Source organism: Tachysurus fulvidraco, chromosome 25 (genome assembly GCF_022655615.1).
Source record: "Tachysurus fulvidraco isolate hzauxx_2018 chromosome 25, HZAU_PFXX_2.0, whole genome shotgun sequence".
NCBI classification, from domain to species: domain Eukaryota; kingdom Metazoa; phylum Chordata; class Actinopteri; order Siluriformes; family Bagridae; genus Tachysurus; species Tachysurus fulvidraco.
The window spans coordinates 9,034,110-9,054,631 of record NC_062542.1 but is presented as its reverse complement, the minus strand read 5'-3'; the positions used below and the strand labels follow the sequence as shown (position 1 = coordinate 9,054,631).

The 20,522-nt window shown below is 41.2% G+C and overlaps 1 protein-coding gene across 3 annotated transcripts in view; it reads left to right on the top strand.

Annotated features, from left to right (window-relative positions):
• gli3 (GLI family zinc finger 3) overlaps positions 1-20,522 on the top strand; it is a 112,327-nt gene that overhangs the window by 69,934 nt on the left and 21,871 nt on the right. For all 3 annotated transcript variants that reach the window (XM_027176643.2, XM_027176628.2, XM_047808799.1), the window contains exons 5-7: positions 6,126-6,334; positions 13,111-13,266; positions 16,185-16,389. In XM_027176643.2, coding sequence (XP_027032444.2) covers positions 6,126-6,334; positions 13,111-13,266; positions 16,185-16,389 — 570 coding nt within the window. The remainder of the gene's footprint in view (positions 1-6,125; positions 6,335-13,110; positions 13,267-16,184; positions 16,390-20,522) is intronic.

The window sequence follows — 20,522 nt, the reverse complement described above, 5'->3', positions numbered from 1 at the left end:
AAATAATGATGGGCCAATGATGACCCCTGAGCATGAGAACCATGGAGCGTTGGAATAAGGTGGCCAGGTATTATGAATTATCTTTTAATTTGCATCATGTGGATAGCCAGGTATATGTCACTTAACTAAGGACACTATATTCAAACACCCTTATCTGAACTTCTTGGGTCACAGGGAGCCTGTGCCTATCTCAGGCGTCATCGGGCATCAAGGCAGGATACCCCTGGACGGAGTGCCAACCCATCGCAGGGCAGACATGCACAAATGGCAGAGGAACACTGGTATTTATTAACAAAGTTAGCAAGTAACTCCACATAACATTATTGGCACAGAAAAAAACAAAATAGGAAAAAGTCCAAAAACAGAAAAAAGGCTCCAAACAAAAAAAAAAGAAATACCCAAACTTGACAAAGTTCAGGCAATAGAATCCACTAACACAGAGGTATTCAACTAAAATTTAAAGGGGTCCAGTAAGCCATCCTTAAAAATATTCTTGTTTGCCGTAACCCGACCAACCCTGTCAATTTAGGCCCGACTAAATTTTGTATTTTTTTTTGCTTTAAGTCCAACCGACTTGCCGGTTGTAAATTTACGTTAAGACCGACCAATTTTTTTTTACTCTTCAAACAACTCATACAAAAGCAATAAAATAATATGAACGGGTTTGGGCACCATAATACATCATAAAACAGCTTGACACTGCTTTAACTTGACACGAAGTTCTGGAAAAACTGTGCCCAGCATCAAAATAAGGTTTGCAATGATGCGCCCGAAGGCACTGACCCAGTCAGTGACGTCACGATATGCTAATTTGTTTAAAGTCATACTTACGTAATCACCATCACCAAAATTGTACTTTTTTTTTTTACATTGAAACTTGAAAAAAAAATATATAGACCCACCTACCGACGCTTTTTTTTTTTTTTTTTTTTTACTGTTACTGCAAACCAAAATATTTTTAAAGATGGCCTAAGAGAAAATTTCTTGAAGCAAAGGTCCGGAAGATCATAATGTCTAACTACAGTAGTTAGTGTGATATATATTTAAGTAGCCTAGTAATTGTATCAACATATGCAAGCTGTCATGATGCGGGGTAAGGAAGTGGACCCAAACGCAGTATAGCCAAATCAACAGGGTTTAATAACAAAAGGACATGAAACAACCCACGGACTAGAGACAGGACAAAGACAACAGTGTATTCCGCTCTGCATAAGGCAACGCAGCACAGTTAAATACACAGGGTAATCACAATAGGAAACAGGTGTGTAGACAGGGAGGAGCAGATGAAGGCGTGGCAGAAACGTGACAAAGAACGTAAAGAGATGCACGTGGCCAAAGTCCGGGCTGAGTCATGACAGAGCCCCCCCAAGGCGCGGCTCCCGACGCGCCAACCCGTCTTGATGGTCCCGACGGGGTCCAGGTGGGGGGAAGCAAGGCACATGGCGAGGCAGGTGGGTGGAGCAAGGCACATGGCGAGGCAGGTGTGGGGAGCAAGGCACAAGGCGAGGCTTGGGTTAAGGTTAAACCTGGGCTTGAATGGAGTCAGGGCTATTCTCATACACATGTGGAGCTGCTCATTAGTGACCCTGGAACCATATTTAGTTTGGATTATGTTCATTGTAGAGAAAGCTGCCTCGCAGTTGTATGTAGAGCCAGACATGGTCAGGATGTATAGGGCTACTTTCCTCAGACCTGGGAAAGCTGTCTCAGGGATGCTGTCTTCAGATTTGAGTGGAAATGTTTGTTCAAAACCTTTATATTTTGTCTCATAATGGCGTTTCACATTGCCACTTTTAATAAGTGACAAAAATGTAAAAAAAAAAAAAAGGAGGAGCAGACGAAGGCGGGGCAGACACGTGACGAAGAACGTAAACAGATGCATGTGGCCAAAGTCCGGGCTGAGTCATGACAGAGCCCCCCCCAAGGCCCGGCTCCCGACGCGCCAACCCGTCTTGATGGTCCCGACGGGGTCCGGGTGGGGAGAGCAAGGCACACGGCGAGGCAGGTGGGGGGAGCAAGGCACACGACGAGGCAGAGCTAGAGGGCAGAGCGACGTCCACAGCCGAGCTAGAGGGCCGAGCGACGTCCACAGCTGAGCTAGAGGGCCGAGCGACGTCCACAGCCGAACAGGAGGGCCAAGCGACATCCACAGCCGAACAGGAGAACCGAGCGACATCCACAGCCGAACAGGAGGGCCGAGCGACATCCACAGCCAAACAGGAGGGCCGAGCGACGTCCACAGCCGAACAGGAGTGCCGAATGCAGCAACCCGCGAAGTCCAGGGGGAAAAAACAAAAACAAAAATGCTCCCACGATAAGCCGGTCCAAGCTGCTATCCTGCTGGGTCCTGCTGCGGTGGAATCTTCTGTCATGACGAGGGGTAAAGAAGCGGACCCAAATGCAGGATAGCCAAATCAACAGGGTTTAATAACAAAAGGACATGAAACAACCCACGGACTAGAGACAGGACAAAAACAACAGTGGATTCCGTGCTGCACAAGTCAACGTGGTTGAACAGAAGGTATCTTGAGGTCGGCCATCGTGGAGGCACAGATAAGGTTTTAGTTTGCCCCAGAGTCAATAAGAGCTGTGGTGAAATGGGTTCTGTTGTCATGGGATATGCAAACATTGAGGCAGGAACGGGTTGTCAAGGTGTAGTTGGAATCTGGGCCCCTAGTGCCCTCAACCACACTAGGGTTTTTTCCTTGTAAAGGACAGTTCTGGCAAAATGGCCACCTTTACCACAACAGAAACATGCCCTTTTCCTAAGCCGACATTGGTGCTAATTTGGTTCACCTGCATAGGTTCAGGTGAGGTGGAAGGGTGCTCCCTGGGGTATGTCCTTTTCCATTGTCAAAGGTGGTGGTCTATGTGACCAACAATGTCCATGAGGTCATGCTTTCGGTCAGGCAGTTCCCTTGAGACAAGTTCATCCTTGACAGCATTGTCCAAGCCACTAAAAAACGTGTCGCACAAGGCACGATTGTTCCAGACACAAGAGTTACACCCCGCCTTAGACCTTTCTGTGGGGAATGATGAGGATGGAGTTCGGTAACCAGCGAGCACTGAGAAAGGAAGCCATTTCTGAGAAAGCCATTTTCGCCATCATAAGTGGGTGAGACAGGAGGCAGGAGGTTGGGGTAGGGGTGGTGCAGTATTCTGCAAGTTGTGAATGTTAGATAAAACTGTATCTAGGGTCATGGAGAGTTTTATTGATCTGCTGGAGGTCTTGTTGGTGGGAGCCAAGGAGAACCCCTTGATAACATAAATGGCAGGGAAAAATACCTAAACAGGTCCAAATACAGAAAAAAGGCTCCAAACAAAAAATACCTAAATGTGACAAAGTTTAGGCAATAGAATCCACTAGCGGCTCCAAAAGGAAAAAAATCTGAAATCTGCAAAAGGCTTCAAAAGAGAAATAAGTCAACAAAAGTGGCAAGAGAACACACAATGGTAACAATTCGAAAATCAGCCCAAAAATGCAGTGAAGATTGAACAACCAGTATGGAGCAGGAATCCCAAGGGAAAAAAAGGGAAAGGAAGGAAGACCATAAACTGGAGAAAGTCCACCAAGCAGGGAAAAAGGACGAGAAAAACAATAATCCAGCGAGGAGGGGAAGAAATACAAGGCTAGAAATAGAGCAAGTAATGAGCGGAGAAAATAGGGAGTGGATAAGTAGCTGGTCCGCTGAGGAGGGAAAGTCAGAATCAAAACTCAGGCCTGGAGTGCGGGCGTGCAGGTGTGATGTTGGCAGGGGACGTGACAGTATAATTCGCCGATTAAACAATTTGTATTCCCAATAAAATGCTCAATGTGTGTATGCACACACAAACACACACACAGTAATGGGAAAAGAATGTAAAGTCTCCTTCAATTTCTTCTGGGCCTAAACTTTTATGACTAAGCAAATAAACTCAACCCTATTTTATCAATTTCACTCAAAATCCATGCAAATTATATAACACTTGAAAACTGCATTTCTCCAGGTTTATTGTACTTCAAGTGGCAAAAATCTGGATCAGTGGTCCTAGTGGAGCATTGGTCCATAGGGTAAAACAGTGATGTGGAGGTCATTCAGACCCTCTTTCTTAGGTTCAAGGTGGGACATGGCTTATCACTATCATTCTGATGGAGAACCTACAGTGACACATTCTTATTCTTATGGGCTATATTGCACTCTCTTATCCAGCCATGATCTTCCAGTTTATTAAACTGTTTATCATATCATATCAAATCAATAGAATAAAGTTCAGCAGTTCATCCCATCTCCTTTCACAAAAGCAAATAATTTCTCTTAAAGTGGCCCCCTAGTTTGGGGATGTGGATGGAGATTTGTGTTTATACAATAATAGCCTTAGTTCATTGATGGTTTCTTTTGTCCCAACCACCAGGTTTATTGATTTCAAGCTTGTGTTAAAGCTGCTATTGCAGGTATTGATTTTGTAGCAAAGTTTCATGATATCAGATAATAAATGTTGTATGTATTGCAGCCATTGGCTTTTAAAGAGAGATTGTAATTCATCATGGAAGTGTGTGGAAACTTGTTTTTTATTTACTAGTATAATATGTGTAGGCGTTAACCTTTTGTAGACATGTCCACTAATAATTAATGTGATGGAATATGTGCATGCACACACACACAGACACACAAACCAGTTAAAAAAATATTTATTTTTATCTAATTTTTATCTTTTTCGCTCTGTATTCCTGTATTGGAATTGCAACCATTTTTATACACAGACCCCCAATATTCATGGACTCAAATGGAATTGGAATAATTAATACAATCATAAATAAAATGTTTATTTTTTATATTTCGCAGAGAATTATCTTTACAGGTTGACTGCCTTAAGACTGGAAATCATAGATCTAAGCACAGACTGGGTTTTCTCCTTTGTGATGCTTTGCCAGGCCTTTACTGCAGCTGTCTTCAGTTGTTGTTTGTTGTTGGTTCTTTCTGCCTTTCTTCTGTTACAGGATGGTCTTAGTTTCATCTTCCACAACCGGTCTTTTTTATTTTTTTTATTTTTTCAAAGTCTAATCTGGCCTTTCTATTTGTGAAACTTATGAATGGTATGTCTCTTGTGGTGAACCCACTGTATTTGCCCCTTGTTGAAGTTTTTTCTTGAATGTAGACAATGACTCATCTACCTTCTGGAGAGTGTGCTTCACTTGGCTGAATGTTGCTGAAGGGGTTTTTCTTTAATAAGGAGAGAATCCTGCAATCATATACCACTGTTATCTTCTGTATATGTCCAGAGCTTACCAATCTGTTCTTTTTTTCTCAAAATGATGTTGCTTAGCAAATCCTAGCAGGTTCAGCATGTTCCTCTGACAGATTTGTTTTGTTTTTCAAGCCTAAGAATGGCCTTTGTGAGCACCTGACCATCAATCCCATATGTGCGTCTTACTCAAACTTTTCTAGGGTAAATTCTTCTGCATTGCAAACAGTGATACAATGGTAGGCTCAGAATCTACTGAAGCCCTACTACTCCCTGATCATTGGAAAACACTTAAGGAAGAGTTTTCCCCATTAGACTTGATTGACCTTATGAATATAAAATATATAACCATTTCATTGAGTTTCTACCAATGATAATATAAAGATAAACATACTTTGCTACTTTAGAAAGTGTGTCTACAAATCTGCAAAAACAAACTTAAGAAAACTATCAGACTAAACATTGCAAGGCATTATGGGAGTGATGAGAAAGTTCCTGGCCATCATCATCTGATAAGGATGCTGCCATGATAGCTGGCTTTGATCTTTGAAGTAAGGAAAACATTCGGAATATCACTTGAGCTTACTCCTTCCCTCTAGCTATGAGATTTGTTTGCACAGATGGTGACAGATAGTGTCACCATTCATTTCCTGCTCTACTTCCAGCTCCATTCGTAGGTGAAGTGACTCCAGGAACAAAAATCAATAGTGAATTCCAAGCTTTTGTCAGTACAATATTTTTCAGAGCAATATATATATATATATATATATATATATATATATATATATATATATATATATATATATATATATATAAATGGCTTAGATTAAGCTAAACGTTGTGTTTGCAAATATCTAATATTTTAAATTCTAATTCCTTTTACTCTCTGTTTTTCAATCCAGGCCTCCAGTATTGGCAGGTAGCCCTGCATTTTCTGATATATCCGTTATCAGATTCTCACCCCACCGGAATTCTTCATGTGTTGGAGTGGATTCACCATTTAGCCCCCCACACCCATACATCAACCCCTACATGGACTACATCCGCTCCATTCAAAGCAGCCCTTCTCTTTCTATGATCTCTGCAGCCAGGGGACTCAGCCCTGCAGATGGTAAGAACCTAGGGGCCCTACATGTCTGCTGACATTCTTTTTATTAGGCACAACATAGCATAGCTTTTTCCAAAGATTTCATGCACAAATACCTGCTAACAGATTTTCACTGGTTTGGGGAAGCCTGTTGTCACCACTTTGGCATTACAGATTTTTTTTATTTCTAAAAATTCACACAGTCAACAAGTCTTTGGTGACCAAAGTGTGAATCATTTTCTCTGCTTTCACATAAAATACCTTGAATGACCATATCTTCCAAAATACATGAACTGCAATATGCTATATATCTGCACCACATTTTTTCAAATGCTAACACACTGCTTTCAAAACTGCACATTTAAAATAGGATGATGGCAATGCCCAAGGTTCCAGCTTAATAGAACTATTTAATTGTAAAACCTTAAATATATGTTAGATTGGAAAGCAAAGTGTCCCTTAAAAATGACAACATATCATATCATGTTTGGATAATATGTAGCACATTATTATATGTAACAATAGTTACATAGACAGTAGTCTCAGTATCTGGAGAGAAGAGGAGAGAATATGTAGCTGGGCCATTGATTTTGACCTTCTTCTCATGTTATTTCCTCTGCTCAGAGAACAAGTGAGTGTTCTAATCATGTTCAGAGTTAAAGGGAGTGTGCCCAGCACAGGGTTTGGGGCAAAGGGCACAAGTAAGGGATGTCAAGCAGCATGGACTTGAAGCTTCAGGCCTATAGGGAGCTGTTTAGGTCCATTGCCCAGAATCAGACGGGAAAATCAATTACAGGCTTGGCAGGACCCAGTGTACTGGCCTTTTGGCCTGCTGCACAGTCAGGGTGCTTTAATTGAAGTCTTGAGTTCAGTTACTGTAAGAGGCCAATTGAGACTCCTTTCAGTGTCTACAGATAATTGTTACAAAATTAAAGTCAAAGTTTATATCCCACCAAAAGCTAACAGTGTACCACATATATAAAAGTATATTTTTCTAGTGTATGAATCACAGACAGTTGTTTTAAAACTACAAAGGAAGCCAGACTTGCTATACAATATCATTAAAATGCAGCAATTAAATATTTCACAGCATGCCAGAGTCAATGGTGACAAGAAAAAGGTCTCTGAGACAATATGATGAAAAGTTGAAAGGAATCAGACTAAAATGGGAGCCCACCTTTGTCAGAGTAATACAGGATAGTACACTTGTAATCATGTCCTATATATAACTGTACACTATGTAGTCAAATCATTTGTGTAACCAGGAGCTTTTAAGCAACTTAAAAGTATGATCGTTTGCATAATTTTTTAAATCAAAATAGTTTCGACATAAATTCCTTCCTGCCAAAGACATCAAATATTTAATGACAGAGACCAGAGCCTAAAACAGCCAAACATCTCAGTTCACCAAAAACAATTTATGCCTACGAGCAAATCAAAAGTTTGTTCAGGAACTGCAATGCAAGATCCATCCATCCATCCATCCATCTTCTACCGCTTATCCTCTCCCCAGACACTTCCTCCAGCTCTTCTGGGGGAATACCGAGGTGTTCCCAGGCCAGCCGAGAGACATAGTCCCTTCAGCGTGTCCTAGGTCTTCCCCGGGGCCTCCTCCCGGTTGGACATGCCCATAAAACCTCCCCAGATAGGTGTCCAGGAGGCATCCGGAATAGATGCCCGAGCCACCTCAGCTGACTCCTCTCGATGTGGAGGAGCTGCGGCTCTACTCTGAGCTCCTCCCGAGTGACCGAGATCCTCACCCTGTCTCTAAGGGTGCACCCAGCCACCCTGCAGAGGAAATTCATTTCGGCCACCTGTATCTGATATCTTGTCCTTTCGGTCATGACCCAAAGCTCATGACCATAGGTGAGGGTAGGAATGTGGATCGACTGGTAAATAGAGAGCTTTGCCTTGCGGCTCAGCTCTTTCTTCACCACAACAGATGATACACCGATCTGTCTGTCGATCTCCCGCTCCATCCTTCCCTCACTCGTGAATGAGATCCCAAGATACTTGAACTCCTCCACTTGAGGCAGGAGCTCTCCACCAACCTGAAGGGGGCAAGCCACCCTTTTCTGGATGAGAACAATGGCCTCGGACTTGGGGGTGCTGATTCTCATGCCCGCCGCTTCACACTCGGCTGCAAACCGTCCCAGTGCACGCTGAAGGTCCTGATTTGAGGAAGCCAACAGGACAACATCATCTGCAAAAAGCAGAGACGAAATCCTGTGGTCCCCAAACTGGAGTCCCTCTGGTCCCAGACTGCACCTAGAAATCCTGTCCATATAAATAATGAACAGGACCGGTGAGAAAGGGCAGCCCTGTCGGAGTCAAACATGCATCAGGAACAAGTCTGACGTACTGCCGACAATGCGAACCAAACTCCTGCTCCGGTCATATAGGCACCGGACAGCCGTTAACAGAGGGCCTTGGACCCCATACTCCCAGAGCACCCCCAACAGGTCACAACGAGGGATACAGTCGAATGCCTTCTCCAGATCCACAACGCACATGTGAACTGGTTGGGCGAACTTCCATGAACCCTCCAGCAACCTGGCGAGGGTATAGAGATGGTCCAGTGTTCCACGACCGGGACGAAACCCACATTGTTCCTCCTGAATCTGAGGTTCGACTATCGGCCGAATTGTCCTCTCCAATACCCTGGCATAGACATTTCTTCGAGGCCAAGCGATAGTCCTTCTCCATGGCCTCACCGAACTCCTCCCAGACCCAAGTTTTTGCCTCCGCAACCACCCGGGCTGAAGCTCGCTTGGCCCTCCGGTACCTATCAGCTGCCTTCGGAGTCCCCTGAGCCAACCAGGCTCGATAGGACTCCTTCTTCAGCTTGGCAGCATCCCTTACTTCCGGGGTCCATCACCGGGTTCGGGGATTGCCGCCACGAAAGGCACCGGAGACCTTACGGCCACAGCTCAGAGAGGCCGTGTCGACAATGGAGGTGGAGAACATGGTCCACTCGGACTCAATGTCTCCAACCTCCCTCGGGATCTGGTTGAAGCTCTGCCAGAGGTGGGAGTTGAAGATCTCTCTGACTGGAGACTCTGTCAAACGTTCCCTCACAGTATGTTTGGGTCTGCCAAGTCTGTCCAACTTCCTCCCCCGCCATTGGATCCAACTCACCACTAGGTGGTGATCAGTTGACAACTCTGCCCCTCTCTTTACCCGAGTGTCCAAGACATACGGCCGGAGGTCAGATGAAACAACCACAAGGTCTATCTTTGACCTCCAACCTAGAGTGTCCTGGTGCCATGTGTACTGATGGACACCCTTATGCTTGAACATGGTGTTCGTTATGGACAAACTGTGACTAGCACAGAAGTCCAATAACAGAACACCACTCGGGTTCAGGTCGGGGGGCTGTTCCTCCCAATCACGCCCCTCCAGGTGTCACTGTTGCTGCCCACGTGAGCGTTGAAGTCCCCCAGTAGAACAACAGAGTCCCCGGTCGGAGCACTTTCCAGCACCCCTTCCAGAGACGCCAAGAAGGTTGGGTACTCTACACTGCCATTTGGCCCGTTAGCACAAATAACAGTGAGAGATCTATCCCCGATCCAAAGGCGCAGGGAAACGACCCTCTCATTCACCTGGGTGAACTCCAACACATGGTTGCTGAGCTGGGGGGCTATGAGCAAGCCCACAACAGCCCGCCGCCTCTCACCGCGGGCAACTCCAGAGTAGTAGAGAGTCCAGCCTCTCTCAAGGAGTTGGGTTCCAGAGCCCAAGCTGTGCGTGGAGGCGAGCCCAACTATCTCTAGTCGGTATCGCTCAACCTCCCGCACCAGCTCAGGCTCCTTCCCTCCCAGCGAGGTGACATTCCGTGTCCCTAGAGCCATTTTCCGTGTTAGAGCCAGGCCCCCCGCCTTCGACTGCCACCCAATCCACATTGCACCAGCCCCTTACGGTTCCTCCTGCAGGTGGTGGGCCCACAGGAGATCGGCCCCACGTCACACCTTCGGGCTGAGCCCGGCTGGGCCCTGAGGGGTAGCACCCAGCCATCAGGTGCTCGCAACCGTGGCCCCACCCTGGAGCTATGCCCGGGGTTGGGCGACCACCATACCGGGCGACGTCACAGACATTTACATTTACATTTACAGCATTTGGCAGATGCCCTTATCCAGAGCGACGTACATAAGTGCTTGATATTAAGCTTCTCATAAGGGGTATTTGAACCGCTCTTTGTCTGGCCCGTCACCAAGGACCTGTTTGCCTTGGGAGACCCTACCAGGGGCAGAAAGCCCCAGACAACATAGCTCCTAGGATCATTCAGGCACGCAAACCCCTCCACCACAATAAGGTGGCAGTTTGAGGAGGTGTGCAAGATCATTCAGTGGTATTTTATAATCAATAGAATTAATAAACATGACTGGGAGCCAATACAATGTGGATAAGATAGGAGTGATGTGTTTATATCTAGGACTCGTTCTGGCCTATCTGGAGCTAGTTTATGCACCTATAGAAACATGATATAATAATCCAACCTAGATATAATAAAAGAATGCCTGTCTGTGATATCATAGTGATATCTACATGAGCTTCAAATTAAAGACTGGAGTCAATAATCACATCAAGGTATTTTACTGCTACACTTAAGGCTCTGTGCACCTCTTAGCCAATAGTCTGAATTATTGCATTTACAGCCTAATATGTACAATCAACCTTTATGTAACCCTTTATCACCCTAACTAAACTCCTGAACTCAGAGATTTTCCTCCTTACCCTCCTCCTCCCCAGCACCTCCAGATGCAGCAATGGCATTCCAAGAGTTGTCTCATATATATTTTTAATTGTCTGAAAATATTATCTATAATACCTTAGTGTGGACACTCATTTTGATGGTGATACAAAGGTTAAAACAGTCCTAATGAACATTTGAACCTAATGAAACTCGAAAATCACACAATTTAAAAACAGAAATGGATCATAGCTTTGAATTGGCCCCAGAGCCACTGCAGCTCTGATCAGGATGAAGTATTAAAAAAACATGATATTTTTTCCTTCATCTATAAGGAAGTTAGAACTCCTGGCCAAATTCAAAGATGATTATCTTAAGTTATTTTAATTAGTGTGTCACACATAAAATATGTAGGACTGCTTCAGATATCATTTGTGAGAAACAGATCTAACCATAGTTTGGATCTTTTTTTTTTTTTTTTACTTCTGATTCTGTTCCTTTTTCATTTTGTAAATTTGCACACATGCTTTCTACTTTCTTCTATATGCATCTGACCGACGGGAAGCCCTCTGGCTGTGGTGGCATGCAGAATAATTGGATTTTGTTTTTCTTTCCATTGTGCCACCCACAACTCTTCACGTATCCAAACTTCCAAACAACAGCCCATCAAGTGCATGCCTCAATACATTTTGCAAAGGGTAAAAATAAAAACATAAAAGCAAGGCAGAGGCAATTAGCATAGCAACCCTGCAGCCCTACCCATCAACTTACAGACATAATACCCATATCATTTATTTAGAATTTATTTAGAATATTTTTCTTTCATTAATTTAGCCAAAAACGTATATTACAGGCATAGAGACTGAGACATTACCTATGTTTTAGTTCTTTTGTTTTTAATCTATTTTTGTATTCCTTATTTTTTCCCCTTTAATTTATAGCTGAGATAGAGCAGAGATTAGCCAGAACACAGTGAAGAATTTTGCATTTGCATTTTGAGAGCCAAACAGAGTGTGTGCGCACATGTTGGCGGGTTAAGAGGCAAAGATGGAGTGAAGGAGATAGAGAGTAAAATCCCAAGTGTACCTCTGTTTTATGCATGCAGATCTGAAGAGATATGGACCATTTGTTTATAAATGGAGTTTTAACTTTGGCAGTGAGAGAGGAGGAAACTAGCTTGCTGAGAGGATGCAATTCGGAGGGAGTGCTGCACCTCCCGATAACAACCTGCTGCCTCTATTCCACGCATTAAGAGAGCTGCATGGTCTGATATGTTATCCAGCTGTTTATTACCCAAATAAATACAGAAGCCTTGTCTCACTTGCCTCAAGCCTTGAGTTGAGTGCAGGTATATGTGATTATATTACAAAGTGCCTTAGTCTTTAGTTCTTTTAAGTGTGAAAAAAAATGGTAATTTTGTAAATCCATTTTTTTGGCATTGGCCTGCACACAATAACATGTGACATCAGAAGATATCATCAGAATACACTCCGCAAACTCAAGGCTGCAAGGGCAGAACCCAGACACTCTGTGAGCAGGTTGAGGATTTTCACCTCCACTCAGTTTACCAGAAAGTCTTTCTCAAGTTCAAAGAAAAGTTCTTTCTCAAGTTCAATGACTACAGGAAATTCAGCACAGACTGGGATATGTAATTTATTTTATTGATACCACAAATTTAAGCTAATAAAGAAATGTAAATAAAGAATGTAAATAAAGAAATGAGAATATAACTGAGAAACCACAAGGTGCATCACCTATGTACAGAATACTTTTCTGAGTTGGAAACCTTACAGTTACAGATTTTTCTACAGACGACCATTATGATATTCACACTGGCAACTCCTTATACAATGCTTCCTCCTTATACAAATCTCTAAGATGTAAATGTAAAAATATTGTGTATTAGAATGCATTAATACATAAGTTATAGTCAGAACTGTCAAAGCTGCTGTTATAAAAAAACTTTTATAATCAAAACTTTGTGACCAATCTGAACTGATTGTTCAACCCTATAATTTTGTATAATTTATATAAATTGGTTTAAATTAGTATTTTGTAACATGCACAACTGTGCAGCTATTTGTGTTTTTTCTTCTCCCCCATTTCGTAGCCCAACACCCTGGTTTGACCACTGCAGAATACTACCATCAAATGGCAATGCTAGCAGGACATCGTAGCCCCTATGCTGACATAATTCCTACCACCATATCCAACACTGGAGCAGGGACCAGTACATTGCACATGGAATACCTCCAAGCTCTGGAAGGTGAGTGTTCAGTCTACATCTTCTGATCCTGATGTGGTTCAAAAGTGATGAAAGTGAATCCAATGATTTTAAATGTGAGTAAATTGGATTTAGGTCTCTACAATTATTGTATCTAAAGTCAAATATATATTAATGACCATTCAGTATATGAATAATTTGTTTATTCTTTGTCTGTGAATTAACCAAAGCAATATCCAAAACTGCACTTTTTGTTTAAATTTGCAGATGAAAAGACAAATGATTAAAATGTTAGTAAGATAATACAGTCACCTGATTTGAATAAAAAATTGGCTTAATGATTTGACTGGGTAAAATGTGTGTGTGTGTGTGTGTGTGTGTGTGTGTGTGTGTGTGTGTGTGTGTGTGTGTGTGTGTGTGTGTGTGTGTGTGTGAATAAATTATTAAGTGTACATAGAAAATTAAAGGCACACTGGTTTTCAAGAGAGGATGTACTGACTGGCCCTTTTGACTTTGCTTTGATGGGAATGGTTTAGTCAGCCTCTTGTTAGTGCTCCCTCTCTGTCAAGTCTCACAACCTAATTAAAACTAGCCAAACTTGCAATGGTATCAGAAAATTAATTGCTATTAAGTGGGAATTGGAATGTCCCATTATTCATCATGGGAGAAATCCTTTCTTCTGTGGCACTGTTTAAGATTAATAGACTGGAACAAAACAATTAGCGCCATTATTTTTTTCGATGGAGATGTAAAGGCTTTTTCTACTTCACAGACTTACAGTGATTGAGCCTGGGTAATAACTCCTCCTGTTTCTACAATGCATGTTCCAAGCCAATTTACCACTTAAAGCACTTTTTTTATGATGTAGAGATATTGCATGCAACCAAATAAAGAAAATGGTGTTATCAAATATTTTCAAGGTTGGAAAGAGAGCAGCAGTAGCTTACTTGGATTTCAACTGTCTTCCTATCAGTTTAATTACTGTTGGAAGGGGACTAATAAAACATAACAGGCTTGGTCTATGTGTGTTCTGATGAGGAGATTGTTAAAATGATTTGGTAATTTTAAATATATGAAATTTGCACATAACATCCATATTTATGTGGGCATGTGGTAGCCTAGTGGTTAAGGTGTTGGGCTACCAATTGGAAGGTTGTGAGTTTGATCCCAGGTCCACCAAGCTGCCACTGCTTGGCCCCTGAGCAAAGTCCATAATGTTCAATTGCTCAGTTGTATAAAAATTAGATAATGTAAGTCACTTTGGATAAGGGTGTCTGCTAAGTGCTATAAATGTAAATTTAGGAAGACATGCAGTTCAGTAATGCTAATTTTAAGTTTAATTACCTGCATAATCAAATGAGAAAATAATTACAGTAAAGCAAGTGTTCTTGCCTGCCTTATTTTCTTTTTAAATAAACCAATCTGTCCTAAGATTAAAACTACTTACTATTATGTATTTGGTAGATTCTTTGAACCAGTTGTCTGGCCATCATAGTTTAGCCCTTGGACACTCGGTTTAATACACTTGCCCATTTTTCTTGCTTTCAACATATCAACTTTGAGAGCTGAATGTTTAGAGGCTGCCTTCCACCCATTGACAGGTGGCATTGTAACAAGGTAATCAATGTTATTTATTCCACCTGTCAGTATTTTTAATGGTATGGCTAGTTAGTATAAGTATTATGTTGTAGATTTTGTTTAAAAATTCAGCATTTTGAACAGCTGTCATATTGTAGATTCATCAGCAGATACTAAGTGAAAGCCTTGTGTGTTCCCACACATCAAAATTTAAATCCTTTGAAAGCCTTGGAGCAGAGCTGTGAACAGGCCAGATTGTGAATATGCTGCAAGAATATGGACACACACACACACTCACTCACTCACTCACTCACTCACTCACTCACTCACTCACTCACTCACACTCTCTCTCTCTCTCTCTCTCTCTCTCTCTCTCTCTCTCTCTCTCTCTCTCTCTTTCTCTCTCTCTCTCTCTCTCTCTCTCTCTCTCTCTCTCTCTCTCACACACACACACACACACACACACACACACACACACACACACACACACACACACACACACACACACACACACACACACACACACACATCTTGTGATTTACATTTGAATGGCAGGCACTGTAAATGCTTTGAAGTGTCAAATAAGAGAGAAGGGGGATAGGGATGGAGAAAGAAGACTGTGAGTAATCTTATTTGCTTGCTTCTGCTTTCTGATAAAATTAAAACAACTGAAGGGAAAATGAGTCATAAAGTCATTGTGTCACTCCATCTAACAAAAGAGCTACATCCCCTTGGCATCACTCTTTTCCCCTCCTCCTCCTTTCACTCCTTTCTTGTTTGTGACATTTCCAATGAAAAGACAACAAAAGTCATTTCTTAATCTGCAGATACTTGTCATTGTGTGCAAGTGGGCCTGTCTTCAACGAAGCAGCTTTCTACTGAAGGCTTTTCAAAAACAGACCACTGCAATTCCATTCACGAATAAAGACCTATTCATGGAAATCAAATGTGATTAAAAATTGGGTGAGGGGAAAGTCACTGTCTTTAACAGATTTATTATCAACTTAGTATCAATTCAGACAACTAATAATGTCACAAAATTTACTTTACTTGTTTCATTTACTCATGGTGTAAATAATGAGGGGTGGGGTTATAATTGCTAGTGCTGAATTTTGGTGGGTTACCTCCCCATTCTATAGAAACATCCCATAGAATTCCTCTTTGTTCGGAATCTCTCTCTCTCTCTCACACACACTCTCAAACACAGGGCCGGTGTCTTACAATATTTACTTTGGGGCACTTGTTGAGGCCTGGAGATTAGCAATGCTTGTGGAGGGCAAAACAGAATTAGCTGTGACTGCTGTGTTAGCTGCTGCACAGTAATCACTTTAGATTACTATTATTATAAAATAATATTTACTTATTTGCCTTCTGTCTTTTAGCCGGATCTCGCTTTCCCAGTCCGAGATTTCTTACCCGTCAGGGTAGGAAACGACCCCTTCCTGGTTCACCATTCTCAGACTCAAGTTTTGATTTTCATGCAATGATCCGTAAATCACCAAATTCCCTGGTGAGCATCCTGAACAGCTCTAGGCCCAGCTCATCTACCAGTGGATCCTATGGCCATCTGTCGGCTGGCACTATCAGGTACTGACTGCATTACTTATAATGAAAATACATGTAGTATTGGTTTAGTCCTGTGGCAATTGGTTTAGTTTTGTGGCAATCTGAAATAAAATAAAAAACAACAACAAAAAAACTTCTTTGAAGCAGTGTGTATTTTTGATCTTTTCTTTTGCTGAATCAAATGATTATAAGCTAGAACAGACTAACCTGTATTTTGTTTGTTTGTTTATTTTTTTGTTTGTTTGTTTTTAAGGAAACACTGTTACATACCAATGTTTAATGCCCTTCCAGAATTGGATTGTTGAGAGGGAAAAAATGATTAAATGCTGAGGGTATTTCACTAATGAGAAAGGCATGTTTAAAACTGACAGGACTGGCAGGGAGAAGACATGAGGAGTGGAGAACAAGAACGATGGAAAGATAGATAACTAGGAAGAGAGGGACTGGAGAGTAGAGTATTGCATCTCAGGCTCTGCTGCAGAGTGATAAATGAACATACAGTGCCAAATAAACGAGGGAACAGGCTGAGTGCTATTAGGCGGAAACATGTGAACAGACTCCTCTCCTCCTCCCAAGCATCTGTCCCTCTGATATGTATCACCTGATTAATGTTCCCTCCATCAGAGTGGGAGAGCTTTACCCCAGTACCAACACTGTGCGATTGCTCATACTGTAAACGGAGAAAAGAAAAGGGGGTGATGGATGAAAGGAACTGTAAAAGAAGGGGACATGTGAAGAGTATAGGGCTTTGTTGGGGACACTAACACTGACTCTAATATGAAAGTAATAGAGAGAAGGCAAGTAGATAGGGCAAAATAGTAAATAGAAAACATATTGCATGTCATATTGCATAGTTGCTGCTTTTTTATTTGGTAATATATCTAAATAACATATACACTGTTTACAAAATTGTGGGAACACTTAAATCATATACTGGAGCTCGATGAACGAAATATTGAAATAACTTTTTGTGTTAATATGCATCATGGAGACTGTAATCTAGACTAGTAAATATCTCTCATTACTACAACAAACTCTAATGGGCTTAAAGAACTATTTTATAGTGAATTACCAAAATTCATTACAAGAGATACTACGCAGCCTAGGACTTTACACGGACAAAACACTCACACAGCTTTGAGTGACTCAGCTAACCCGGGTACAGAAGCACTACAAGCAGTGTGAGAGGAACAGGAAACGAAGCTAAAAGCTAAACATTGCCAACCAGCCCTTCCATCAGTATTACTAGCTAATGTGCACTCTCGTGACAATAAAATGGATGACCACAGACTTCAAAAGAACACCCAGGCTGAAACAAGGAATTGATGTGTGCTTCTGGTAAGAGAAGAAGAAGGTGTTTATATACATTAACAATGACTTGTGTATCAGTACCACAAAGTTTGCTACTCACTGCTTACCACAGCTGGAGTCTTTGGTGGAAAAAAAAAACAGCCGTACTATCTACCATGGGAATTCACTGCCATTATAGTAGTAGCAGAGTAATTTCCTCCCAGCGCAAATCTTAGAGCTAATGATAATGAAGCACTGAGTGAGCTGCACAGTACAGTATTAGTGAGCAACATACAACCCACTCAGTTGCCTTTTTCATTGTTACCAGGGATTTATGCACTGTTGCACAAATGTTTTTCCAGCACATCAACAATCAGCCAACAAGAGGAGATACTGTAACATATTCTATAACCTATTCTATGCAAACATCCAGGATTCACACCAAGCCATTTCTCACACCCACCTAGGACAATCAGACCATCTCTGTGCTCTCATACTCCCAGCATACAGGCAATTGATGAAGCACACCAGGCCAACTTGGAGGACAATCCCGGTCTGGCCAGAAGGGTCCACTTCAGCTCTACAGGAAGGTTTTGAGAGAACAGACTGGAACATGTTAAGGGAAGCTGCCACCTACAGTATAACCAGCACATTTGTCTAGAAGAATGCACTGACTCTGTGATCAGGTACATACATATATAGAAGTGCATTGAGAATATCACTGTTAAGAAAACTATAACCACATGAGCTAACCAGAAGCTGTGGTTGGCGGGTGAGGTATGCGTCCTTCTCCAAAGGATGCTGCCTTTAAGTTGGGAGAAAAAGCACCTCTTAGGTCAGTAAGGGCACAGCTTTCAAAAGCCATTCAGTATGCACAGAAAATAAACAATCACTTCTGTGATACTAAGGACCCCAGACACATGTGGCAGAAACCCCTGAGGAGCAGGTGCTCTGCCTTGCCTAATCTGACATGACTTCACACCTACCCCATATTTATACATCATAATTTTGATGATGCTTAAATGTTTACTGTTAATTTATGTTTATTCTCTACTGTTTATTGCTTAAATTGTTTAAAGTAAACAGTGTTTACTGTTTTATTGTTAAAATTATTACTTCACTACTTATGCACCTAGGTCAGCATTTTGTTCTTTTGTATACTGTCAGAAAAGCTAATGACTTCAAGAATTAAATCAGGCCCAAATGCAGGTTTATTAACAAAACACAGATAGGGAAAAGGACAACAACAAAATCCAGGAAATGTACATGGCAAAACAAACAGAAAAAAGTAAACAAAATACTATAAACAAAAGAGTGTGTGTGCCCTACAATGGGTTGGCACCCGTGACCCGAGAAGTTCGAATAATCGGTAGAAAATGGATGAATGAATGAAAATAAACAAATTATTATATACAATTAAAGTTTGAAATTAATTTAAAAATATTAATTTAAAATGCAAAATACTATATACCTATCCCTATTCCTAATGAGCGAGGTGATGGCGGCTAAAATTCCCTGAGATTATATGAGGAATAAACCTTGAGAGGAACCAGACTCAGAAGGGAACCCATCCTCATTTGAGTGGCACTGGACAGTAAATAATGTAAATGTAAATACTATCCTTTCTACAACAATTTATAATAGTGCAACCAAGAGCTCCAGAGGAACTAATAGTTCAGGGCAAACTCTAAGTTCAGCACAGACCTACCACTAATTTCTTCCTTTATTTATATGTTGGCAAAAAGGGAATGTTTTTCATTTTCCCACCAACTTTTTGCAAAATAATTGGGAAAAGCAAACCAGAGAGTTGCATTTTATTAATTAAATTTTGATTTGTTTGAGATTTTAAAATTATATATTTATTTAAATTTATTAAATATTACCTTATATGGTCATTGTTTAAATTATTTTTAAATATTTTTACATCCATTATTTTTTACTAAAGGTCAATAAACACTTTGAGAAATAGTGCTAAAATATAAATTTGGTTTAGTGGTGTATTGATGTATTTTTAGTGTTGTATTGATGATGTATTTTTTCAGCATTTTTGTCCTGTGGAAATGCAGAAGAATAACGTTACTGAGCTCATGAAACATCTGTATTATCTGCAGAATATACATATATAGGCTAATGATGAACATCAGAGAGGGATTTTTATCATAGAATTATTTTTTGTTATTGGTTCATATGTATATTAATGTCTATTGGATGTTTAGGGGTCTAAGATTCATGCATACAACTCTAGTGTTGTGTCACTAACCCTATTAGACCACCTCCTTACATGATCAGGGTGGAGAGAAAAAACAATCTACAAGCCCTAAGAGAAACAAAAAAACACAAAGCAGAAAGGGCTCCTGATCCCCATCCAAAGCGATTGATCACTGACCTAGGAAAGCTGATCACTCATATCTGGAATGTGCATGGACACATACTGATGAGTGATGAGACAGTGAACAGCACACTGCATTGTCTAGCTGCATTGATTTCATCTCTGAAAATAATAAGATAAGGCATATGAAGGGTCAGAGGAGCCCACAATGAATTGGGCCTTAGGGACCTGCCGTTGGATCCAGACATCCAGTTTAGCTGCTTATTTTAAATATCACAATCAAATATTATATAAAATAATTTTAGATTGCATTGTACTAGCATCTAAATGGAATACGATCAGGAAACATTCATTTAAACATAAAAAATCATTGCTGAGATTAAGAAATTTAAGGTCATTTTTAATAATTACATTGTTTTAGAATAGTATGATTTATACCCTGTTTGTGTTTCAGTGTTGTATTGTGTTGTACAATTATTGTAAGATAAGAATTTACTTAGACTTTACATAGTCCCAAGAAATATTTGTTTGTCCT